This window comes from Platichthys flesus, chromosome 23 (assembly GCF_949316205.1).
Source record: "Platichthys flesus chromosome 23, fPlaFle2.1, whole genome shotgun sequence".
NCBI classification, from domain to species: Eukaryota; Metazoa; Chordata; class Actinopteri; order Pleuronectiformes; family Pleuronectidae; genus Platichthys; species Platichthys flesus.
The window spans coordinates 5,722,494-5,742,517 of NC_084967.1; the positions used below are offsets into that span (position 1 = coordinate 5,722,494).

The 20,024-nt window shown below is 41.8% G+C and overlaps 1 protein-coding gene across 1 annotated transcript in view; it reads right to left on the minus strand.

Annotated features, from left to right (window-relative positions):
* LOC133948905 (synapsin-3-like) overlaps positions 1-15,928 on the minus strand; it is a 94,751-nt gene extending 78,823 nt beyond the window's left edge. The window contains exons 1-2 of the mRNA XM_062382984.1: positions 15,814-15,928; positions 5,487-6,091 (exon numbers count right to left, since the gene is read on the minus strand). Coding sequence (XP_062238968.1) covers positions 5,487-6,031 — 545 coding nt within the window. The 5' untranslated portion in view covers positions 6,032-6,091; positions 15,814-15,928. The remainder of the gene's footprint in view (positions 1-5,486; positions 6,092-15,813) is intronic.
* Positions 15,929-20,024: the final 4,096 nt, after the last annotated feature.

Sequence of the window (20,024 nt, forward strand, 5' to 3'; positions counted from 1 at the left end):
TAAAATGATCCTGACATTGAAAAGAGGTTTTCACAGTCTGTTAGACGATCAAACATTCGACTAATTTTAAGTTGATTAAGCCCAACATAACTTCCCTCCGTTTTCGTCAAAGTTGCTTCAGTGGTAAAAGTTGAAAACAAAGTATCCCTACAGGGCTGCTATTATCACCAGCCCTTACAGCCTCACCAAAATCTGACCAGAGATTTATGGGATGTGATGTTTAATGGATCAGGAAACGCTCTGATATGATCAAAAGAAATGGCGAGACTTAAGGGGACGACACATGATTATGTACTTAACTGTTTTTCCCTTTTAAGTAAGTTTTGAGAAAGAGATTGTGCAATCTTGGCACTTGGCAGCTCATGAACTTTTGCCCCTTAAGCGAAGCCACAAGAAGATGTTCCACCTCTTCTTCGCCCTTGAGACGTTCAGCAGTGTGTGGGCTTCCTGCCTCTTCTTTAGACTAAACATGAAATTAAAACCCTCTTCAAATGGATCAGAGCGAGCAGTGGATCACGCAGAACTGCCGACACACACGTAGCAATAAACGTGTTGCTGCAGCAGGGCTGAGCTGAGCAATCGGATGCTCATATCTTTCAGAACACGGCGCAAAACAGATGGACAGCTTCTTGGCAAGGTGTCGCACATGTCAGCCTGAGAGCGAGGGAGAGAGCGAGACACAGGGACACAGGGAGAGAAAAGGGGGGATTGTTGGTGGTGGCGGTGATGCTCTCGGAGTCTTTGCCTCAGTGCTGTGTACTGCTATTGTGGACCAGTCATTGCTGGAGGCCAAGCCTGTCAAGACAGAGCACTGTTTCCGCAGAGACCTCAGCCTCTCTGCTGGAATGCCCAGGAGGAAATTCAACCCAAAGGCAAGCAGGGATGGACAGACAGACGGACACCCTCCTCTCTTTCTGCTTTGATGCATGGTCATACGTCTGAAGGACAAAAATGTGCCTCTTTGCAACAGATCAAATGTAGATGTGTGGTGTTCTTTAGGCACTGACAGATAATATGTCCTAGTGGACGATTACAAATTGGTGAAGCTGATCAGTTTGTCCTCCACATAGAAACTATTCTGTCGGCTTCCAGTCAAAGCCATAACTACAGATGGACGACAGAACCACAGTTTTGATTCATGGAAATATGTGAAAAACATTGCACATCTGTTTGACTCCTGGAAGACTTTAACCAGTGGTTTAAAAATAAAAAAAACAAGATTACATCTGGAATCACTGCAGGGCCATAAAATAAATTACAGCTTTGGCCAGGGTGGTTTGATTTTGATCTGAACTTTTTCTTTTCAGCAGCCCTACGCAGAGATTTCACCAGAGAAGCACTGCACAGTTCCCCTACTGTAATTCCCCATGTGCCTAAATCGACAGCAGTGAGCGGACTCCGTTGTCCCAAAAGCAGGTTTCACATTGTTCCTAAAGCAAACACTGTGACAGAGAAGGCCGACACCATGACACAGACACGTTGCCAAAGCAGCAGCCAAATATTTGGTCTTTTTTACAAGTCGCACTTGTCTCAGGAGGCTGAGCATTAACTGTTTAGCTGCTTCTTTCACACCAGACCTGTGATTCTGAAGTGGCCTCTGAGTATCAGTGACATTCCTGTGTCACACAAATTAACCGTCAGGGAAGTGACTCGAATTAAGAGCCACTTTTTTAGCATTTTAAAATGATCATGAGACAGAAATTTTGCTGCAAGGCTTAAACTGCAGTAGCTTACTCCTGAAATTTGTTTATATCTTTATATATATTTATTCTAAGATTTTATTGATGACTTTTTAAGCTTTACACTACCCAAGCTCAAGGATTTAATAACTCCCTATGAACATGTGCGCCATCTTCAATCAGCTCTCTCTCTTCTAGTTTCCTGAACCTGATAGGAGAGTGAAGACCACCATGCCTCCAAACTGTGAAGTGATGTACAATCTCTGGATGGATTTAAAGGTTTATATCTCAATTTTCCTTGCTCCTTTATAGTTGTTTTAGCCTCTTGTGAAGCATTTGTAACTTCAAGTTTATTGTTATTATAATATTTTGGGGGATTGGCAATGCATAGACACAGATCATTACTCATGATTCACAGGGAAGCTCTGGATTTACAGGAAGCATTTTACTTTTCTTAAATTTTAAGTGCTTTTATGGACATTTATTTGTGATGCACATCAGCAATAATCATATCCTTGAAAAGTGTAAGTCAGACTAAATCGAAAAATATTTGTATCATGACTGCGTGTGGACATTTTAAGGAACTTATGACCCAGTAAGAATGTCTTTTAAATAATTAGGCAGCCTTCATGGACCATGTGTCAAAGCCACTGCTACAACTGTAAACTGGGTCAAAGTAAGATAATTAACTTTGGATTGTTTTCAGAGAACCGACAAGCATCCATCTCATAGTGTCTTTGCTTCCCATCAATACCTTTGCACAGAACCTTCAACTCTCCTGCCCACCTCTAAAGGGAGCCCCCCCTCGCAGTTTAGAGTCCTATGATCTCAGGTTTAAAAGGGGAGATGTTGATTAACATAATGATGTCAATGCCGGTGATAATTATTACTGTCCAGCTGCAGTTGCCAGTTGTTTAAATAGCACATCTGCTCCAGCAAAGCTTTAGGATGCCGTCCCTGAAGTCGCACAGTCCAGGTAGGTTGATGAGACTAAACAGAGGTAAGTGGAGCTTTCTCTGGATGAAGGATGAAGGGCTCAGCTCGATTTCACTCACTCTCTTCCAGTGACAAGATTTACATTAATATGGACACACAGCGCATGTGGACTGAGTGAGATTAACAATAACATCCACTCTTTAAAATAATCATTTCAGTGTAAAAGAAGACCTGGCTTCAACTGAGAGGAGCTGCTGCTGATTCCAGATCATCTGTGCACTCACACTCTACCAGCACCTCAGATAAAGCTCAGAGGTTATCAGACATCACCATCTGCTGGTCAGAGCCCTTCACTTCCCCAAAGAAACAGCGTGAGGAAATGTGACCAGTGTTTCTCTGTGAAGCACTTTCACTGAACTACAGTGCCACTCGGTGGACAAAATATGGAACAGTTTGAGTAACAAATCCAATCCAATCCAAGCTGATCTTTAATATATACTATTTTTAAATGCGATACATCTATATACATATAAAAATAAACATGGATAAGTTGTTACATGTCCATAACATATGCGTAACATTGACACTCCTATGGGAGTTTTAGTTGAACAAAAATATTGCAATAATGCAATTCAAGAAAAAAGCACCACAAACTATGACATCATAGAAATAAATAAGTAAACCGCAATTAAAGCTGCGTAGTTGTATCCCTCTGCCAACCAGTCTACCTAGACTTTTTTTTTACACTCATTCAAGGCAGACTTGAGAGATGTTCAAACGGCCAATAAACGTTTTGTGAGGACACTGTGACCCTGACCTTTGGCCACACAAATGGATCCGAGAGTCTAAGTGAACTTCCTTCTTGAGATATCGTGTTAACATGACTGAGAAGGACAGAGGGATCGAAATAAAGCCTCAAGCCCCTGGCTGTCGCTGGCGTAGAGGCATAAAAAAGGCATAACACATTAAAAGTTCCATAAAAAGGTAGGATTTACTGCAGAGGTGCTGCACTGTATTACATTATATTGTCCATGTGTTGCTGCTGCAACCATAACAGCGTCACAAAAAGGAGTTTATCTCTTGTTCATTTGCTGAAAATGGCGACCAACCCCTTCACTTATCAAAGCCTCCATTACTCTCTCTTTTAAGTAAATGAGTTTGGTGAGGTGAATAACAACCCCTGCTGTTCTCTCTAGAGTGAGGACCCTCCCTCACAGGGTCTGAATGAGCCTGGACGCTTCTGAGGGAGGATGATCCCCCGATGAATCATGTCAGCACACCGGGAAGTGAAGAGGAACGGGGCCCATTTGGGATTTCAGCCAGCCGGCATTAAGAAAAGAGGCCGCCAGGCTTTTCAGAAAATTGAGAGCAATTTCTGTGGCTTTGACACGGCTGACAGCGGGGTGCTTTAATTTAGTGATCATATTTAGACCGAGGCCTAATCTCCCCACTGAGCCGCAGATACAGATGCTTCGCTTCATAATGATCCCCACTAATTCAGTAAATAAATTCAAAGCGCTGGAAATAGCTAATAACAGTTTCGCCGGGGGGACGATTTACCGGCAAATGTCAGGCTACAGAATAACAATTCATGAAATGGAAGAGTGGTTTATCGATTCAGTGAGACAAACACCGGCAGCGCAAGGAATCAATCCAGCGGCAGCAAAAGGCAGCTGATATCAGCCTCTCACATGTGTGCTGCTGCTGCTGATGGATGGAGTCATCTCTCCTCATTAAAGCTCATTTATTGTTCTGTCATCTCAGAAGCAAAGGACCTTCCTCTTGTTACCATGACTATTTTTACTCCAGCACATAGAAACGTGGTCTGACTCGGCGAAAGCCAAGAGGACGTACAAGTCTGTCACAAACAATACAACCTCTCACTCCTTTGGAAACTGAAACTAAACTTTTTTTTTGTAATGATAAAAATTGCTTTGGCTAAACTAGCTCCAGTCTGAGCTAATGGGGGAGCTGTAGTCGTTATTTCTCTGTGTGTATTAAGTTCAAACATATCTCAACCAAACCTCAAAATATTACAAATACACATTTTGTTCATTTAATTCATACACAAATAGATCCCACTTTAGCTGGGAGAGTCCTTTTTCTCCCTGATTTTCTTCTGAAGTCATGTTTAATCATGCGTGTGTTCCTCAGAAAAAATTGAAGAAGAAGAATATCAGGCAAGTGCGGTGAGATTTCAGTTCTCTGAAATTGCCACTGTGAAATCTTTTCCTACAAATGTCAAGTGTGTGGTCTGACCTTCTAACCTATCCGTCCTGTGTGTGTGTTCTGAAGATTATATGATTAAAAATCTGTTAAATCTTTCATCATGTCTGTGTCTCCCACGTTATTGAAATCAGGTTTAAAATCTTCTAGTGTGGGTTAGTACTTTAAACACATGTATATGCAGAACCTCTTTTTGAAAAGCTGAAGATGACAGCTATATTCAAGACAGGTTCACTCAAACAAAACCTGAGATAAAGGACTGAAAAGAAGCTCTCAATGATTCTGTTTCATACTTACCTTTTGGAAACAAAGGTCAAGCTGTCATCGCCTATTTTCCAGACACAGATACTAAGATGTTACAAGCAGTCGGTGAAGAGAGAAGGTGAACTAAGATGCTCATGGCTCTCTGTGATCATGGACATTTTTACTAGAGCCAAAGTGAACTGGAGCAAATGGATAACTCCCAGTTCAGTTATTTTTCTGTTGAACCATGTACTTTCAAACACTCAATTCATTTATAAGACTGCTTTGTGTGATTTTTTGGGGGATATGAGCAGCAGGGTTTATAAAACATGCATTAAACTGACCACTATGTGCTCAGTGAGCTGCCTCCACACACGCTAACACCATGAAACTTCCACTCACCAGTCTGTGTGTTGATCATCAATCACCAGCAGGATCTTGGGCTTGCGTATGACAGGCTTGGCTGGCTGACTATTCCCTGCAGATGCGCCTTCGGCTGATGTTGCCGCCGATTTGGCCTTTGCGGCAGCGGCAACGTTTTGGGCCATCTGAGCACTCTTCACCACGCTGGAGAAGGAGCTGAGGAAGCCCCCTGCACCCAGGCCTGGAGCTGAGCCTGATTTTGAGCCTGTGCCCGAGCCTGTGCCCGAGCCTGTGCCCGAGCCTGTGCCCGAGGCTGTGCCAGAGGCTGTGCCCAAGGCTGTTGCTGTGGCCGTGCCCATGCCCGTGCCCGCGCCCGCGCCCGCGCCCGAGTCTGAGCCTGCACCAGACCCAGAGCCCTGGGTCTGGATTGGCATGCTCGGGGGCTGGCGCCTCTCTGTGGCCGGGGAGGCCGGCGTGGAAGTGGAGGAACCAGGAGGAGTCGGTCTCTGCAGATCCATCATGTAGCCATTCGGGAGGTTGGCCACAAAGCTGCTGTCTGATAGGCGCCGGCGAAGATAGTTCATGGTGACGGGCTGGTGCGTCGGTCAGGCCAGAGGAGGTGAGGGGGAAGAATGACTGAAATCCTGCACAGGAGACAAAAGAAGGGAAAACATCATAATCAGCTAAAATCGGATGATTTATCTCACCCCAACTCCGTTTTAGTGAAAAGTCATAGTCATACTTAAGCTGCACAAATCAATATTTTTCAACATTAGGGAAAAGAAGTTTAAATTATGTAAAAGCTTTTTCTTTTGGTAATAAACCCACAGAAAATTACTACTCAACAGTTCCTCTCAGCTCTGAGAGCGGTATGCACTTGTGGGCTATTTGTAGTGGTTTATACAACCCACAGGTTTAACTTTTTTTAATTGAGTTTCACTGCTCTAATTACACCTGATTCTCACCACAGCAGGAAGCTGTTTGGTGCAGACACAAGAATCTTCCCCTGAACCCATATCACACAGCAACACTGACAAACTATTAGTTATGATCTTATGTGGAGCATTTAGTGTAACAGCTACAGACCGTTTTCATTCAGGAGTGGGTGGAAACCAAAACAGAGCTTTAAAAAAGTGAATATTGAACTTGCATTAGTCAACAGGATTCAAATATGACTCAACACAATTCCTAATGATGCTTGTCATTAGTTATATGTGTAAATGTTCAGCTGCCTGCCGGTTTACTACCAATCAATTTTACAAGGAGGTGAAAACTGTTTAGATTGTGAATATTAACTAAAAATGTTTTTACATATTGTCACAATTACTCTTGAAATATTGCTCAGGGTGTAATTTTGTAACACTAATTAATTTTGTACTGATAAAAATAGATACACAAATGTGATGCTTCTCCATTTCCTGGTTCTCACACTAATTAGCAGACGCGGGAGCTGAGGGGGAAAGAGCGAGACCTGGAGAACATTCAGATGCAAATGCCAAACAAAACCCGCTGTGGCATTAATTGGGTTTTTCACTGTAGAAACCTGATTTGCATAAGGCAAGTAACTCAGTGACGATGCAAAGTTGAAACAGTGATTCAAGGCTCATTTGGTTGTACGAGCAGACAGAACCCCTGTGAGAGAAAGGAAACAGTTATATAACACATGAAACCCAGCGCGGCGGAGGAGAGACATTCAAATAGATTAGCTATCAAACTGCAACGAAGCAAAGAAGCCCTTAAAGCTGATTGAAAGGGGGTCACTCTCATCGTAAATGGAGCTGGGATGGGATCAAAGTGCGTTTGTTACTGACGTCGCAGGCCGAGGTGCCCGGTGTTGGGAGCAAGTGTGTTTTTTGTTGTTAAAGGGGGAGGAGGGTCTAACACGTCAACAGCGGGAGGAAAAGGAAGTGGGGCAATCACCAACAGGAAGTCTTTGCATGAAGTTGTCGCTTCTGTCTACTTGAACTGTGCTGGATCTGTGGATCTGACATCTGAGCTCCATAGAGGATGTACAGCGTTAGCTTGTGAGTAGCATGACTGATCACAGCTGCTCTGGAAATAGTTCTTAGTCCGGTACTGCAGCGATTACCAAAAGGGGAATCTTCTAGCTCCAGAAAGAAGTCAGTGGTCTGTGGTTACATAACAGAGGCCATGGAGCATAAACTCTGTAGCCCCCTGTATTGATTACCTGTAATCCCACTGACCGGGTGTCATTTAGAGGTTTCTGCGACTTCTTTCAGATTTCACTGTATGACGAGGTGTGCTTTGTTTGTATGTATTTGTATAAATTGAGTTCAACAGCATAAACAAATTAAATTCTTTTTGTCTGAACAACTTGATAGTCCATCTCTTAATGTTCTCTTTAAACTTCTCCACTGGGTCATCTAAGCAGGACTTGTGGCCCAAACAAGCTGTAAACACAACACTGACATATAAGGACCTCATTAAGTTGTTGTCAGTTGTGGTGAATGTGTATACATCCTGCACACGTAAAATAAGAAATGGGAAATCGTAGTTCTCGCTACCTGTACAATATAAGAAGGTACAGGGCTGGGTGATATGATACGATTAATGAACCAATATTTAAAGCTCTGAGAAGTGAGAGGCTTTAAATGTCGGTTTTGATACGTTTCGGTAAATTTCCTAGCCCTACTTCAGGTGAACTGCTAAGTCAAGTGAATTTGTGTGTCAAGTGAATTATTTTTGGAATTGTCACAACAAATGACCCCTTTTAAATTACATTAAAACCATTTTAAGCCACGGTTAGTGAGAAAATATTAATTATTAAAATTGCTCTAAAATGGGTCAGAAGCCTCTTTTATTGCAGACTATTTTTAGCTGATGATTAAAAAAAACTATTGCGGAGCTTGTGTTAATGCTAATGACGTAACACGTCACTCAGTGCAAAGTCGAGGCTCAATGATGATTTAATAGTTTCTGAACAGTGTCAGAGCTCTGAGGCACAAATTAAAGAAGACTTCACCACAAAGGCAGCACCGAACCAATTCAATCTTTCTGCTCTATAAAGTGTATTTGTTGTTAAAGCTCAGAATATTACGAGAGTCATCCTTAAATACTTGAGTTTGGGGATTCAGTGTTTTGCCCAGCAGCTATTCAGCGAGGCAGATGCTGGATGTCACAAAGAATAACAGTAAAACAGGAGATGCAGTTTGCCTTCCAGCAGCCAAGCTGTACCGCCCACCTTATCCCTGAGTGAAGGGGCTTCCCCCCTGGAATTATGCCTCTGCATCAACAATCACAAACTTCTCAGAGATGCGAGCAGGGCTTAAGACAAATCATAGAAAATTGCTGGAGAACAGACAGAATAATGATGAAAAAGCCAACAATAGCAATTACAGTCACAGGGTCTCTGATTGCCAGCTCGGCCCTCTTTGTCACGACTTGATCCCATTGGACAGATAAGGGGCTGTCTGCTGAAAATCACTATCTTTACAGTTTTGTTGGCACATTCCTCCTTTTCACAGCAGCTCTCAAGCTGCTTTCTCCCTGTGGCCGAGCACAGCTGCCTCCCAGCTCTACCTGCGGTACGTCCAGCACTGTGAGGAAGCTGTGAACCCTGTGACCTGGTGGCAGACATTAGTGATACAAGTCTCTTAAGAAAGAGGGAGATGCAGAGTGAAACATTGCCCACGTTTAGATGGACACCAATATTCTGATATCAACCAGATAAAGACAATAGTCTGAAAAAGACACTAATTTTCTGATTACCTTTAACTGATTAAGGTCATACTCTGAATAAACAACAATTTTGGAGTGGATCCATGAATTGTTTTATCACTCTCTTCAACATTTTAGGTTGGTCCGCATTTTCTTTAATTATTCATAGAATTCATGAATCTTAATTTTAATTTGTATTCTTAGGAGACTAATATTTATGAGTGTGAGCTATTTTTATTCTGTGTACCCTTGTAGTTCAAAATAAGGTCAATATTCAGATCATTTGAGTCCATGTTAACGTAGTCAGAGACAGGTTATCCAAATATTTCAGGTCTTTTTTTTATAATAACCTAAGATCCATTCTAAAAAGCTTGCTTGGCCTCAGTGTGAAATGCAATAGAGAGGATGTGGCTGTTGGGTCAAATCATACATTTGATTCTCCATATTTCTGCATATCACCCAGATAGTATCCTATGGCTGAACGCTGATTAGTGGTAGAGTACAGTAAGTGGTGTATAACGGAAAGGTCCTTCAACTGCAGCAGCAAACAGGATTTGGCTCAGCAGTAATCACAGGCTTTGTTCAATAATAACAGTGGAAGAGCAGGATAATGTCACAGCACACTCAGGGACCCCTGCTGATGAACAGTGTGTGTGTGTTTCTATATATATATACATACAAACACACATGCATCTAAAATTACATATATAAGTGATGAAGACAGCACTCGAGAGATTGCAGCTCACTCCTGTTGGACAAATGTTTCACATCCTCAGTGTGAATCTGTTAAATCTATCACATATTCTGAATTGCTGTTCTGTGAATCTCCACGTCACAGCCTGGTGGAATCATTGAATAATTAGAGAAGGGAAATGCAGGAGTTTCATCCCATCGTCTTTGGCAGTGTGGCGTTTGTGATTCCCACTTTACATTTCTGAATTATGCAATATCTTAAATATGCATTTCCAAATTGTACAGTGAATACACCAGATACTGATTTTTGTAAATGATGCGAGGCACACTTGAGATTGAGACTGACTGCAGTTTACTCCGCAGTGATATCCGAGCACCATCCCCTCGTGAAAACGATCTCACACTCTGTTTAAAAATATAGTTTGTGTGTATTTATTTTTGGAAGTATGGCAGATTGATGGGCATGTGCAGATCCTTACTTGGAGCTGTGGCAGATTGCGGCACATGGAATAAAAGTAGTGAATGTGGCAGAAAGGAGAAGACAGATAACGGAAACCACAAAATGTCATAAAGGTGGAGCCTCCAGTTGAAATGAATATTCAATTTCCATTTGGGGATCAATAGAAAACAAGTGTCTCAACAAATGGATTTCGAAATCAAAAGGAAGACTTAGCAAAAGATATGAGACTGTGAAATAATATTATACTCTACCGTAGAAGCCACAAGTCTGTATGATATCAACTGCATTTAAAGACAATCATGTTTTTACTGGCGCTGACAAGGAGAACTACGACACTACCCACAATCCTAAGGTGTAAAATGTATCCCTCTGACTGGTGGAGTCCGCTGTTACCATGGAAATGTTACCACGAAAATCACGTTGGCTACTACGCTCAGATTGTTCAGCGTTACATCACCTTAACCTCCCAGCGACCATGATTTCCCTTTAAAACATCCTGCGTTTTTTAAGAGATGAGAAAAAGACAGGTGGGGAGGTCACTACAACAAGGTTAAAATCAAGAAGAAGCGCTGGAAGTCGTTGGAGAGGGATAATTAGCTACCTATGTAGTTTCTTCAATGGTAAAATAACAGTAATATACCATCATCTAATTTTTTTTGTGGTACTAATCAAATGTTTTATGGCAACAATTCATCTCATAGCTGGTCGGCCTGATTCAAGACATTAAATTATTCTAATAATTCAAATTTCTGAAACGTCGATTGAGAACATTTTGGGAAATCTACTTCCAGGACCAGTATCTATAGGGATGGACTCATGAAACATAAGCATTTAATGTTAGTCGTAAATGATTTAGCGTCCTTTCTCACACACCAAGTCAATAACAGACACACATTTTTTAACACTGGTAAACTGTAACGATCTTAAATGTGCAGCATCTCACCAGGAGCGGTCAAACACAGCTTTTATTATTCATGATGAGTTATAGCAGGGGGGCGCTGGACTCAGGTCAATGTGAGGATGAATGTAATTGAAGCGAGGTGGGAGAGCGTGAAGACGGAGAGCTTGGATGGAATGGCAGCTTTCAGCCTGCCTTAAGGCATCCTGGGAGATTACAAGGAACGTGTGGGGCTTACTGCCAGATAGATGATCATAGCTTTCCGTACAGTGAAAATGATACGGAGTAAAAGTGTTCTTGATCGTCAAGTCCTGTGAGTCGTTAGTGTAACACAATACATCACTATTAAAAATAATGCTATGATTTTCGTAACGCCCTCCTGCCCTCAGGCTCCAAGAATAATGGAAAAAGGAAAATGGTATATTTTTGTGTCTGTCCATTGTTTTTACGTGTAGTCTGGTTTAAGATTATTAGTTATGTTTCTTTTGAAAACATATCCCCAGGCCTCAAATGAGCCTCCTCTTCTCTCAGGTATCAGAGTCTGACAAACACAATTTAATGAGATTATTTCTGGCTTTAAGCAATGCTTGTCAATCTAACACGCCCTCTAATTTGTCTGACTCACTGGCTGTAAAGTAGAATGTTTTAACTTGATTTGGATTAAACATTTCCCACATACTGTACATATGGTCCCCTTGACACGATTCTGCAGGGGCACCATCACAGGGACCGTGACATACTTCATGTGAAGAAGTTCCAAATTAACCTTGAAATAAGTGAAGATGACACCATCCCAAAACTGGAAAGACTATGAGATGGACTGTTGATAAAAACACCACGTCATGTCCTTCATGTCGTGGTGTTTTTGCAGTCGCTGTTCAACTCGATCCTTATTTTACCTTTGTGAAGATGCGATGCAGAAATCCAGCCACGCAACACAGCACTCGTACTTTACAGGGAACAGTAACATTATGACTCATCGTCCCTGTGTGTCTGGCGCCCTGCCCCCTTCTTACCGTTGCTACAGGGAGAGCACCAGGAGGCTAGATATCCCTGCTATAAAGCCTTTGTCTGACAAAGTGTCATCGTCATTGCTCATCATTAAAAATCGAATAGTGTCAGAGAAAATGTGTCCGCAGGTATCATCAGTAAAGATGATGATGTGATGTATTATGTGCTCTCTACTAGAGTTTGACCGGTATCTTCTTTGCATTTCGGAGGCCATTACTATAAAAGAAAAATAACTTATTATTGATATTTAGAGCTGATAATCAATATATCTTATAATGTCCACAGAGGACTGAGATGAGAGTATCAGGGTCACTAAAAGGGAAATTTTGGGAAGAAAGATGACATTTTATGAGAATTAAGTCGATCAGTCTGTCGTCTGTCGCCTGCGATAAAATGAGGAACATGGAGCATCTTATACAGTTTTATTTTAAGTTTCATAAATAACAAAATACAAAAGTATCACGACTTTGAAAAGACATAGTCTATTCTGAAGGAAGAATCACACAGTAGAGTCTCTTTTGTGGAGGAGGAACTGTTGGTAAATCATAATAATATAACGTGTTTTCCCTAAAACTCGGTCGTACTAAGGTGCAGTGGTAATAATCTCACAGAATCACAGTGGGACATTCTTCATATCAGAGATGGATATGGTATCTGGTGCTTCAGATGTGAAGCTGGTACTAGAATGAATTTAGAACTGAAATCCTTCACTTCCTACAGCAAAGATGGTGTTGGGTAGTTGTGGGAGGATGTGTGGAAGCCTGCTGCTTGTTTTATAAGCCATCACCGAACTTGTAAAGTGCCAGCTTGTGAAGACACTATTAGGCTTAGACCGTGCATGAAAAATGAAAACACGCTGTGAAATGCTTTCATTGCACTGCCTCTGTTTGGAGCAGGGCACGACGCAGTTAGATAACAAGAGCATCGCCGCAGACACATCTCCGGAATTGACTTATAAATGAAACACAGTGAAGCTGGACACCCTGAGTGAAAATCTCACGGCTCTCTGCACTTGGAGAACTGCCCGGCAGGAAGGAGAAAGTCGCCGGTGAACTGTGAACCTCGACGGCTGCAGCGACAGAATGTGCTCAGTGACACACACGGTGTCTGCTCGCTCACTGCCAGAGAGTCTGCATCAGCAGCAACAGCAGCGGCGGCGGCGATGAGCTGGTGAGGCGAGGAGTCACGGCCGAGTCACCACACAGTCGCCTCTCCTCCCTTCTCACTGCAGATGCCACAAGAGTATCAGACTTTGTTTTTTTTTTTCTCCTAGCCCATGCTGGACTTCCTCGGGAAAAGATCTCAAGGCACCATCAGACTGGTTAGACAAATAGAAAAAGAGACTTCCCATTCATTTTCTGATTAGAGATATTAATTATTAGCCATAATATTGATAACTTCCAAGGTAGACTACGCACAAGCCATCTCTGACTGGTAGAGCTCACTGCTACTGAGGAAATGTTTACCACCGCCATGGAAATCAAGTTGGCAAGAGATGAGGAAGAGTCCCAAAGTGAAAATCACCAAAGCAGGTTAAATTCCATTAGTCAGTGTAAAAGGGTAATTTGCAATAGTTTATAGGATGAGCGTTTCCTTCTCCCTAAAATGAATGATGTACATAGTCTTGTACCTTTGCTGCCTTTTCTGTTTTTAAATAGTTTTCTGCTCAGAATCAAATGTCATGATTCATCTCGGAGCTGGTCGACCTGCATCCAGACTTAAAACTCTTTTTTCTAAGGATTTTCTGAAACCACAATGGAGAAAATGAAATGTACCTCCGTAGTCAGGGCTGTTCAAAAAGTGGCCGGCCAAAGTTACGCTCTATACCATCATGCATTTTGTTATCATCCGGCGAAACATGCATGACTTCAAAAGATCCTGAACAACAAACCATTGCACCTCCTTAACACAACGTACCACCCATTCATATTTGAACTCTGACTAAAAAGGCAGTTGGGCAATCATTTCCATTTAAACAGCATCAGCAGCGTATTGATTCAAAGCTCCATTCACTGCAAACCAGCCCCCACATTACTACTGCTTGCCTCTGCATCGTTGTCTCCTCTCTACACAAACTGGACACTTTCCTGCATGAAGGCGGCTGCACGCCGAGCGGCTAATTAAGGACATAAAGGTCACTGCCTTGTTGCAACTCATCATTCACAAAAAAAAAAAAAAGAAGAAGAAAGGTGGGGGATCATTACTGGCTGCAGCAGCATCTGCTGGAAGACAGAGTGGATAACTGGTTATGGATGAAACATGTGAGTCTGCCCTCTGATTGGCTGATTGGTGCTCCCTGTATGTGGAGGTGTTGTTTTTCATTAGAAACAAAGTTACAATTTATCCGTATGTACGACATCAGCTCTTATCATATCAAATGACTCTGTTTGATCTGCTCCATCAGGACCGTGTGGCTGTGGTTAGACCGGTGACAGCAGCTTGGCCCTGAGCCGGGGTCATTAGATTCTCATTCTGAAATGACTAAATTCTGATTTGTGAACAGAAATACATCACAGACAGTATTTTGATTCGCTTTAGATCCATCAGTATCGTTTTCGGAGTGCTTAAAAAACGCACAGTCCATTACCTGCCCAGCACCAGACAACATGCAGACAAAGTTAGTAGATAACAGGTGCACACATTGTCCCATTTAGGTGCTTAACAGCCACGTATCATTTGATAAAAGATACCTGGATATATATATATATTTTCCCAAATTATTGAGCAGGAAGTAATCTATAATCACATTGAATTTGATGTGTATATTTTAAATGTTTGTTGTCTTCATCACAATGAATACACTGTAAATGAATGAATAAACACACAATTTTAAAGTGGCTCCATGTCCACCAGGAAAGTGAATCACCGTTTTCTTCCTTGTTATATTTAAATCACTAATTCCACAAATGTCCACATGTGTATTGTAAATGGGCCGAGGAAGTGCTTTGCTTATTTTGATGTGATTTGGATACAACTAATAAAATACAAATTAAATAAACAGACGAGCAACATGGAAAGTGCAGCAGTAAAAATGTTCTGCTGTTTATCAGGCTAATTATCGACACTGACCAGTATGAACAATATTATCAAGATATGATATTGCTCAGCTCTGTAGTTTCCCAGTCTGTTAAAAGGACGATCCCAGTGAAAATGAAAACAGGGTTGACACGAGCATCAGTGCGGTGATCTAGCACGCATACACACGCACACACGCACGCACGCACATACACACAGCCTGTGGTGAGGGGCTGCAGAGACATGACTCGGGGGGGGGGGGGGGGGGGGCGGGAATCCCTGCACACATCCCACTGTACACCACTAAAGCATCTGTTCAATCACACCAGCCTGACGCAGCACAAACACCGCGTTCACACGTCACCCCGCAGCTTATCGCATCTCTCCTGCTACCGAGGGACCCCCCCCCCCCCACTCTAATATCAATATAAATATATACCCGGAAAAGAGAGATGTTCATCTCATTGTGAGGTGCAGCTGCTGCTTCTTCCTTTCTCCCTCCTCCTCCAAACCCGCACACCCCGCAGCAGGAAGCACGCACCTTCCTCTGAGAACAGAAGGTTGGGACGATGCTGCGAAGAAAAAAATGCGCAGATGTACGAAGTATTTACCTGAGTGAGCGACGGTGTCTTCTTCTTCTTCTGCTGCTTCTGCTTCTTCTTCTTCTTCCTCTGATGATGCTGCTTCTTCTTCTGCGCTCTGCTCCACGGTCCTCCTCAGCCTCCAGACCAATCTCCTCTCTCTATCTCTATCAATCCCTCTCTCTCCTTCTCTCCCTCCCTCCCTCCCTCTCTCTCTCACTACTTCCACACAATGCATGCCGGGAACGTGAGGGGTGTAGTTCATTGATTACCGCAGTCGGTCCTTGAAGCTCATTGGCTGACAGCATAATTAAGCGTCTCTCTATAAAGGGACAGGATAGGATGTGATGTGAAAAAAAGAGAAAAGGGGACTAAAACACCAAACCACGAATACAAATAAAGGCATTATTAATGCTATTATAATAATAAAAAATATTATTATTGTAGTAATAGGAGTACTAGTACTATAATATATAAAATGTTTGAATATTAGGTTTATCTTCGAAAGAAGCAATTTATTTTGTTTCTATCATTTATCTTTGCTCACTGCCAGAGAGTGGTCAGAGTTGGACTGTACCATGTCAGTTCACATACGAGAAGTTGTATTAGTCACATCCACGTTAACACGGTACAATGAAAGGTGTTGGACAAGAAAAACCAGTACAATAGTGAAATTAAAATAAAAGCAAGGTAGAAAGAGCTTATTAAAAAAAAAAAAAAAATGTTTGTTTATTTTTATTTTTTTGAAGAACAATAGGCTATCACCATTTACTTCAATTGTATTGGATTTGGCTCCAATGCTGTTTAGCCCTGAAACTCCTGCATGACTAATTATAACCCTTCTGACAAAAAGATAATTCATGCAGCGCACATCTCTGGTAAGCGGAGTGATTGAGTTATCTGCCAGGCCGGTATCAGCAGAGGTAAATATTAGATGATGGCACTCAGGCGCAGAATGAGAACATGTCGACCCACAGCTGTCACTGATGTAACGGTGTGTAATAACAACATCATTCATCTCTTCTAACCCACATTCTGCAGCTGTAACGCCACTGAACAGCTCTCTGGTCTGTTCGATGAGCAAGTTTGGTGCCATGACAGAAACGCCACTGTCTGGTCGAACGCCACTGTCTGGTCGAACGTCTGCTTCATTCAAACACGACACTGATACATGTGCAGGTCCTTTTAAATTGTAATTTGGTAAGTTTGTTTGGTAATCAATCATTCAATCAATCAATCAACCAAACAGTAATCAACATTTATTTGTATAGCTAGTGTTCACAAATAACAATTAGCCTCTTAGGGCTTGACAAGATGTGACATCCTCTGTTCTTAACTCTCAACAAAATTGAGACAAAACAAAACCTTTACCAGGAGAAAAACACAGAAAATAACAATGTTTACACAATGGGTGAGAAAAGACAGTGTCTAATAGAGGGGGAGAAGTTTAAAGTAAATGGGTGAAGCCACAATCCAGGATCTGCAACCATAAAGCACAAGAACTCTGGGGAAGAAGTCAAGTCAGTGGTGAAGGGAAAGAGAAGCTCAATGCGTCATGGGCCAGCCGACAATCTCCCCAAATATTTAACAATATCTATACAACATGAGCATTTTGCAACCCTCCCTGCATTCTGCCTTACACAGCAGGATCACTAGCACAAAGCTGGAGTGAGAAATCATTCAATTCATGAATGAACGCACAAAGCTTGTGTTAATAACACTTTAATGAGACGCTGTGGTCCAGCTTCCAGCCCCTTGGAGGCAAACGCGTTCACAGATGCTGCGATAGCGACTAATTAATTCCACACTTAATGTTACGCAGCAGTTTGATCCTCTGAATCACATATTCAAGGATAAACGTGTGAATCTGAGTGTAGCTGCTTCATTTCAGCTTCAGTCCTTCTTTTGGGTTTCAGATAGAATTCCAGAACGAACCAACCCTGGGTCATGAATGTGTTTACTGCTCCCTCATCATCAGTGAGATGAGTGTGTGATTAGAGTAATATTTATAGTTTTCTACATTATAATTTATGATTACATAACAAATGCAATCAGTCACTAAATATGAATAACATGCCAATTGTCATAATCAGTAGCATAATCCATTGGACTAAAGATTTTTTGATCTAGTCTGAATACTTTCTGAATTAAAAATATTTCACCCTGTACTAAATAACTTAACTTAACAATGTCCCTATTTTAAAGACGTAATGGAAATAGAATAATATAATCCTCTACGATATAACTAGATTCTTATGTAAACTTTTGAAAAAAACATCTGGGTTCATGGATACGATACGATTTTGCAATCTTTAAACTCAATAACCCTCAATCCCTTAATTGAGATGGGCCCCACGATGAGCGCCTATGTAGCAATGACCTTTGCCTCCACAACAAGACGACAGCTGCTGATATTTTTGGGAAAGTTAAGTAGCATCAATTATTTAATGGTATAAAAATGGGGTGAAAAGTCATTTGACTGACTCACTATGGTTTGAGTGTGTTTATTCACCACTAACTCTGGTTCCGAATGATCAGGTTTGTGATCTCTCAGAAATGTCGTGATTAACAGGAACAGTAACAACTTAAAAAGAACTGTCCATAATAATGAGCTGATCAAAAGGTGCTTTATCAATCCACTTAGGCTCCACATACAGAGATAGCATATAGATATGATGACTCTGTTATTTCCTTCCCAACAAACATCTCAGAAGCTCAACAAAAACTCCTCCTGCTACCAGCCAATTAAAGATCTGACTCACTTCCACCTACCCTGGGGTAGCATTCTTCCATCAGCTGGAACTAAACCACCATGACTCAGCAGAAACATAAACACCTCAAACACCAGGAGGGACGGACACACACACACACACAAGGGAGTCATTTTTAATTCATAAACCCTTGCGATGCAGGAAAAAACGATTTCTTGATACGCAGAGGCCTGGAAGATCCGCTCCGACTACTAGTTAACAACAGCCAGGGCAAGACACAGCGGCACACACCAGACAGGAAGTGGCTGCTTAGGCAGGTTAATGTCAGTGGCTATTTACTGTCACTGGGTGGGCTACTGCACCCCGCAGAGCACAGCTGCATCTACCAGAGGACAGCCCCATTGTAATAGGCAGCAAACGCATATAAAGCGCAGGTGGTGGAGAAATGGATGCAGTGGCTGTGACAGCTCAAATCCATTTTCACCCTTGGAACTGTGTCATCTGCTGTATAGTAGAAAATGACTCCTGTATGTTTTGAACTAAAGGAGAATAAAAGTATTGTATTGAGGCCCTCGTGCTTTGGTATAAAAGGTACCAAATCCACCAATCCCAAAGTATTCAGCACTACTCATGAATCCCCTCACGATAATATCATTCTTACATATTCTTCAAAATTCAAATAGTTTTATTTTCGAATAAGAAAGGACACCATAGGAACAAGATGTGAAACCAGCCCCGAACAGCACCTGACCAAACTGGCATTCATTCAATGTGGTGACCTAAGAATTGTCATAGAAACAGAAACAGAAAGAAACCGATATTTATTTTGTTTGGCAAGGAGCTGTAACACGGAAATATTCCCCTCCGCTGTTGGAAGAATTCATTTAACATCGTGATTTTGGCAAACTGAAGAATGAGTCAGTCCAGTATTTACACCTTTGTTTTTGGACTCCACCCACTGCTGAGGGAAATGTCTGTCTCTTCAGCTGCAAAATGCTAAGATGCAAAGTTAGCTGAATGCTAAGTGGTGAGAAGTTAATGCAAAACAGAAAACTGCAGAGCTGTGTGATAGTTCTCCGTTTGTCTAATAGAGCCACCAGCTGGATTTGGAGGAAATAATTGTACGGCTCTATTGCATCCATAGACTGTTTAACAAGATGGACGACACAACAGCTCCCCAAAAGTGAAGCCGAATTGTCAGCGTCGCCACCTGGTGGCTGGCTAGTTTCAGTCATAAACCTTGCCTCCACCATGTTAGTGGATCGGACCAAACTAAAAAGTACAAGTTAAATACATATTTCTCAGAGATTGCTTTATATGCATATTTTTTTTATCATTCTGATTTTGAAGAGTTCATTTTTCTGTTAAGTTTGTCTTGAATGAGTTGTTTGATGCTATAAAAGTAAAATGAAACACAACATCGACAGCAGAGTCTGACTCCTGATTGGTCAGAAATGAGCAAGATGGCAGCATTTTGTAGCCAAAATATTTTGGCTTAATTTCTGGTAAGCCGAGATGCACCGCCCATTT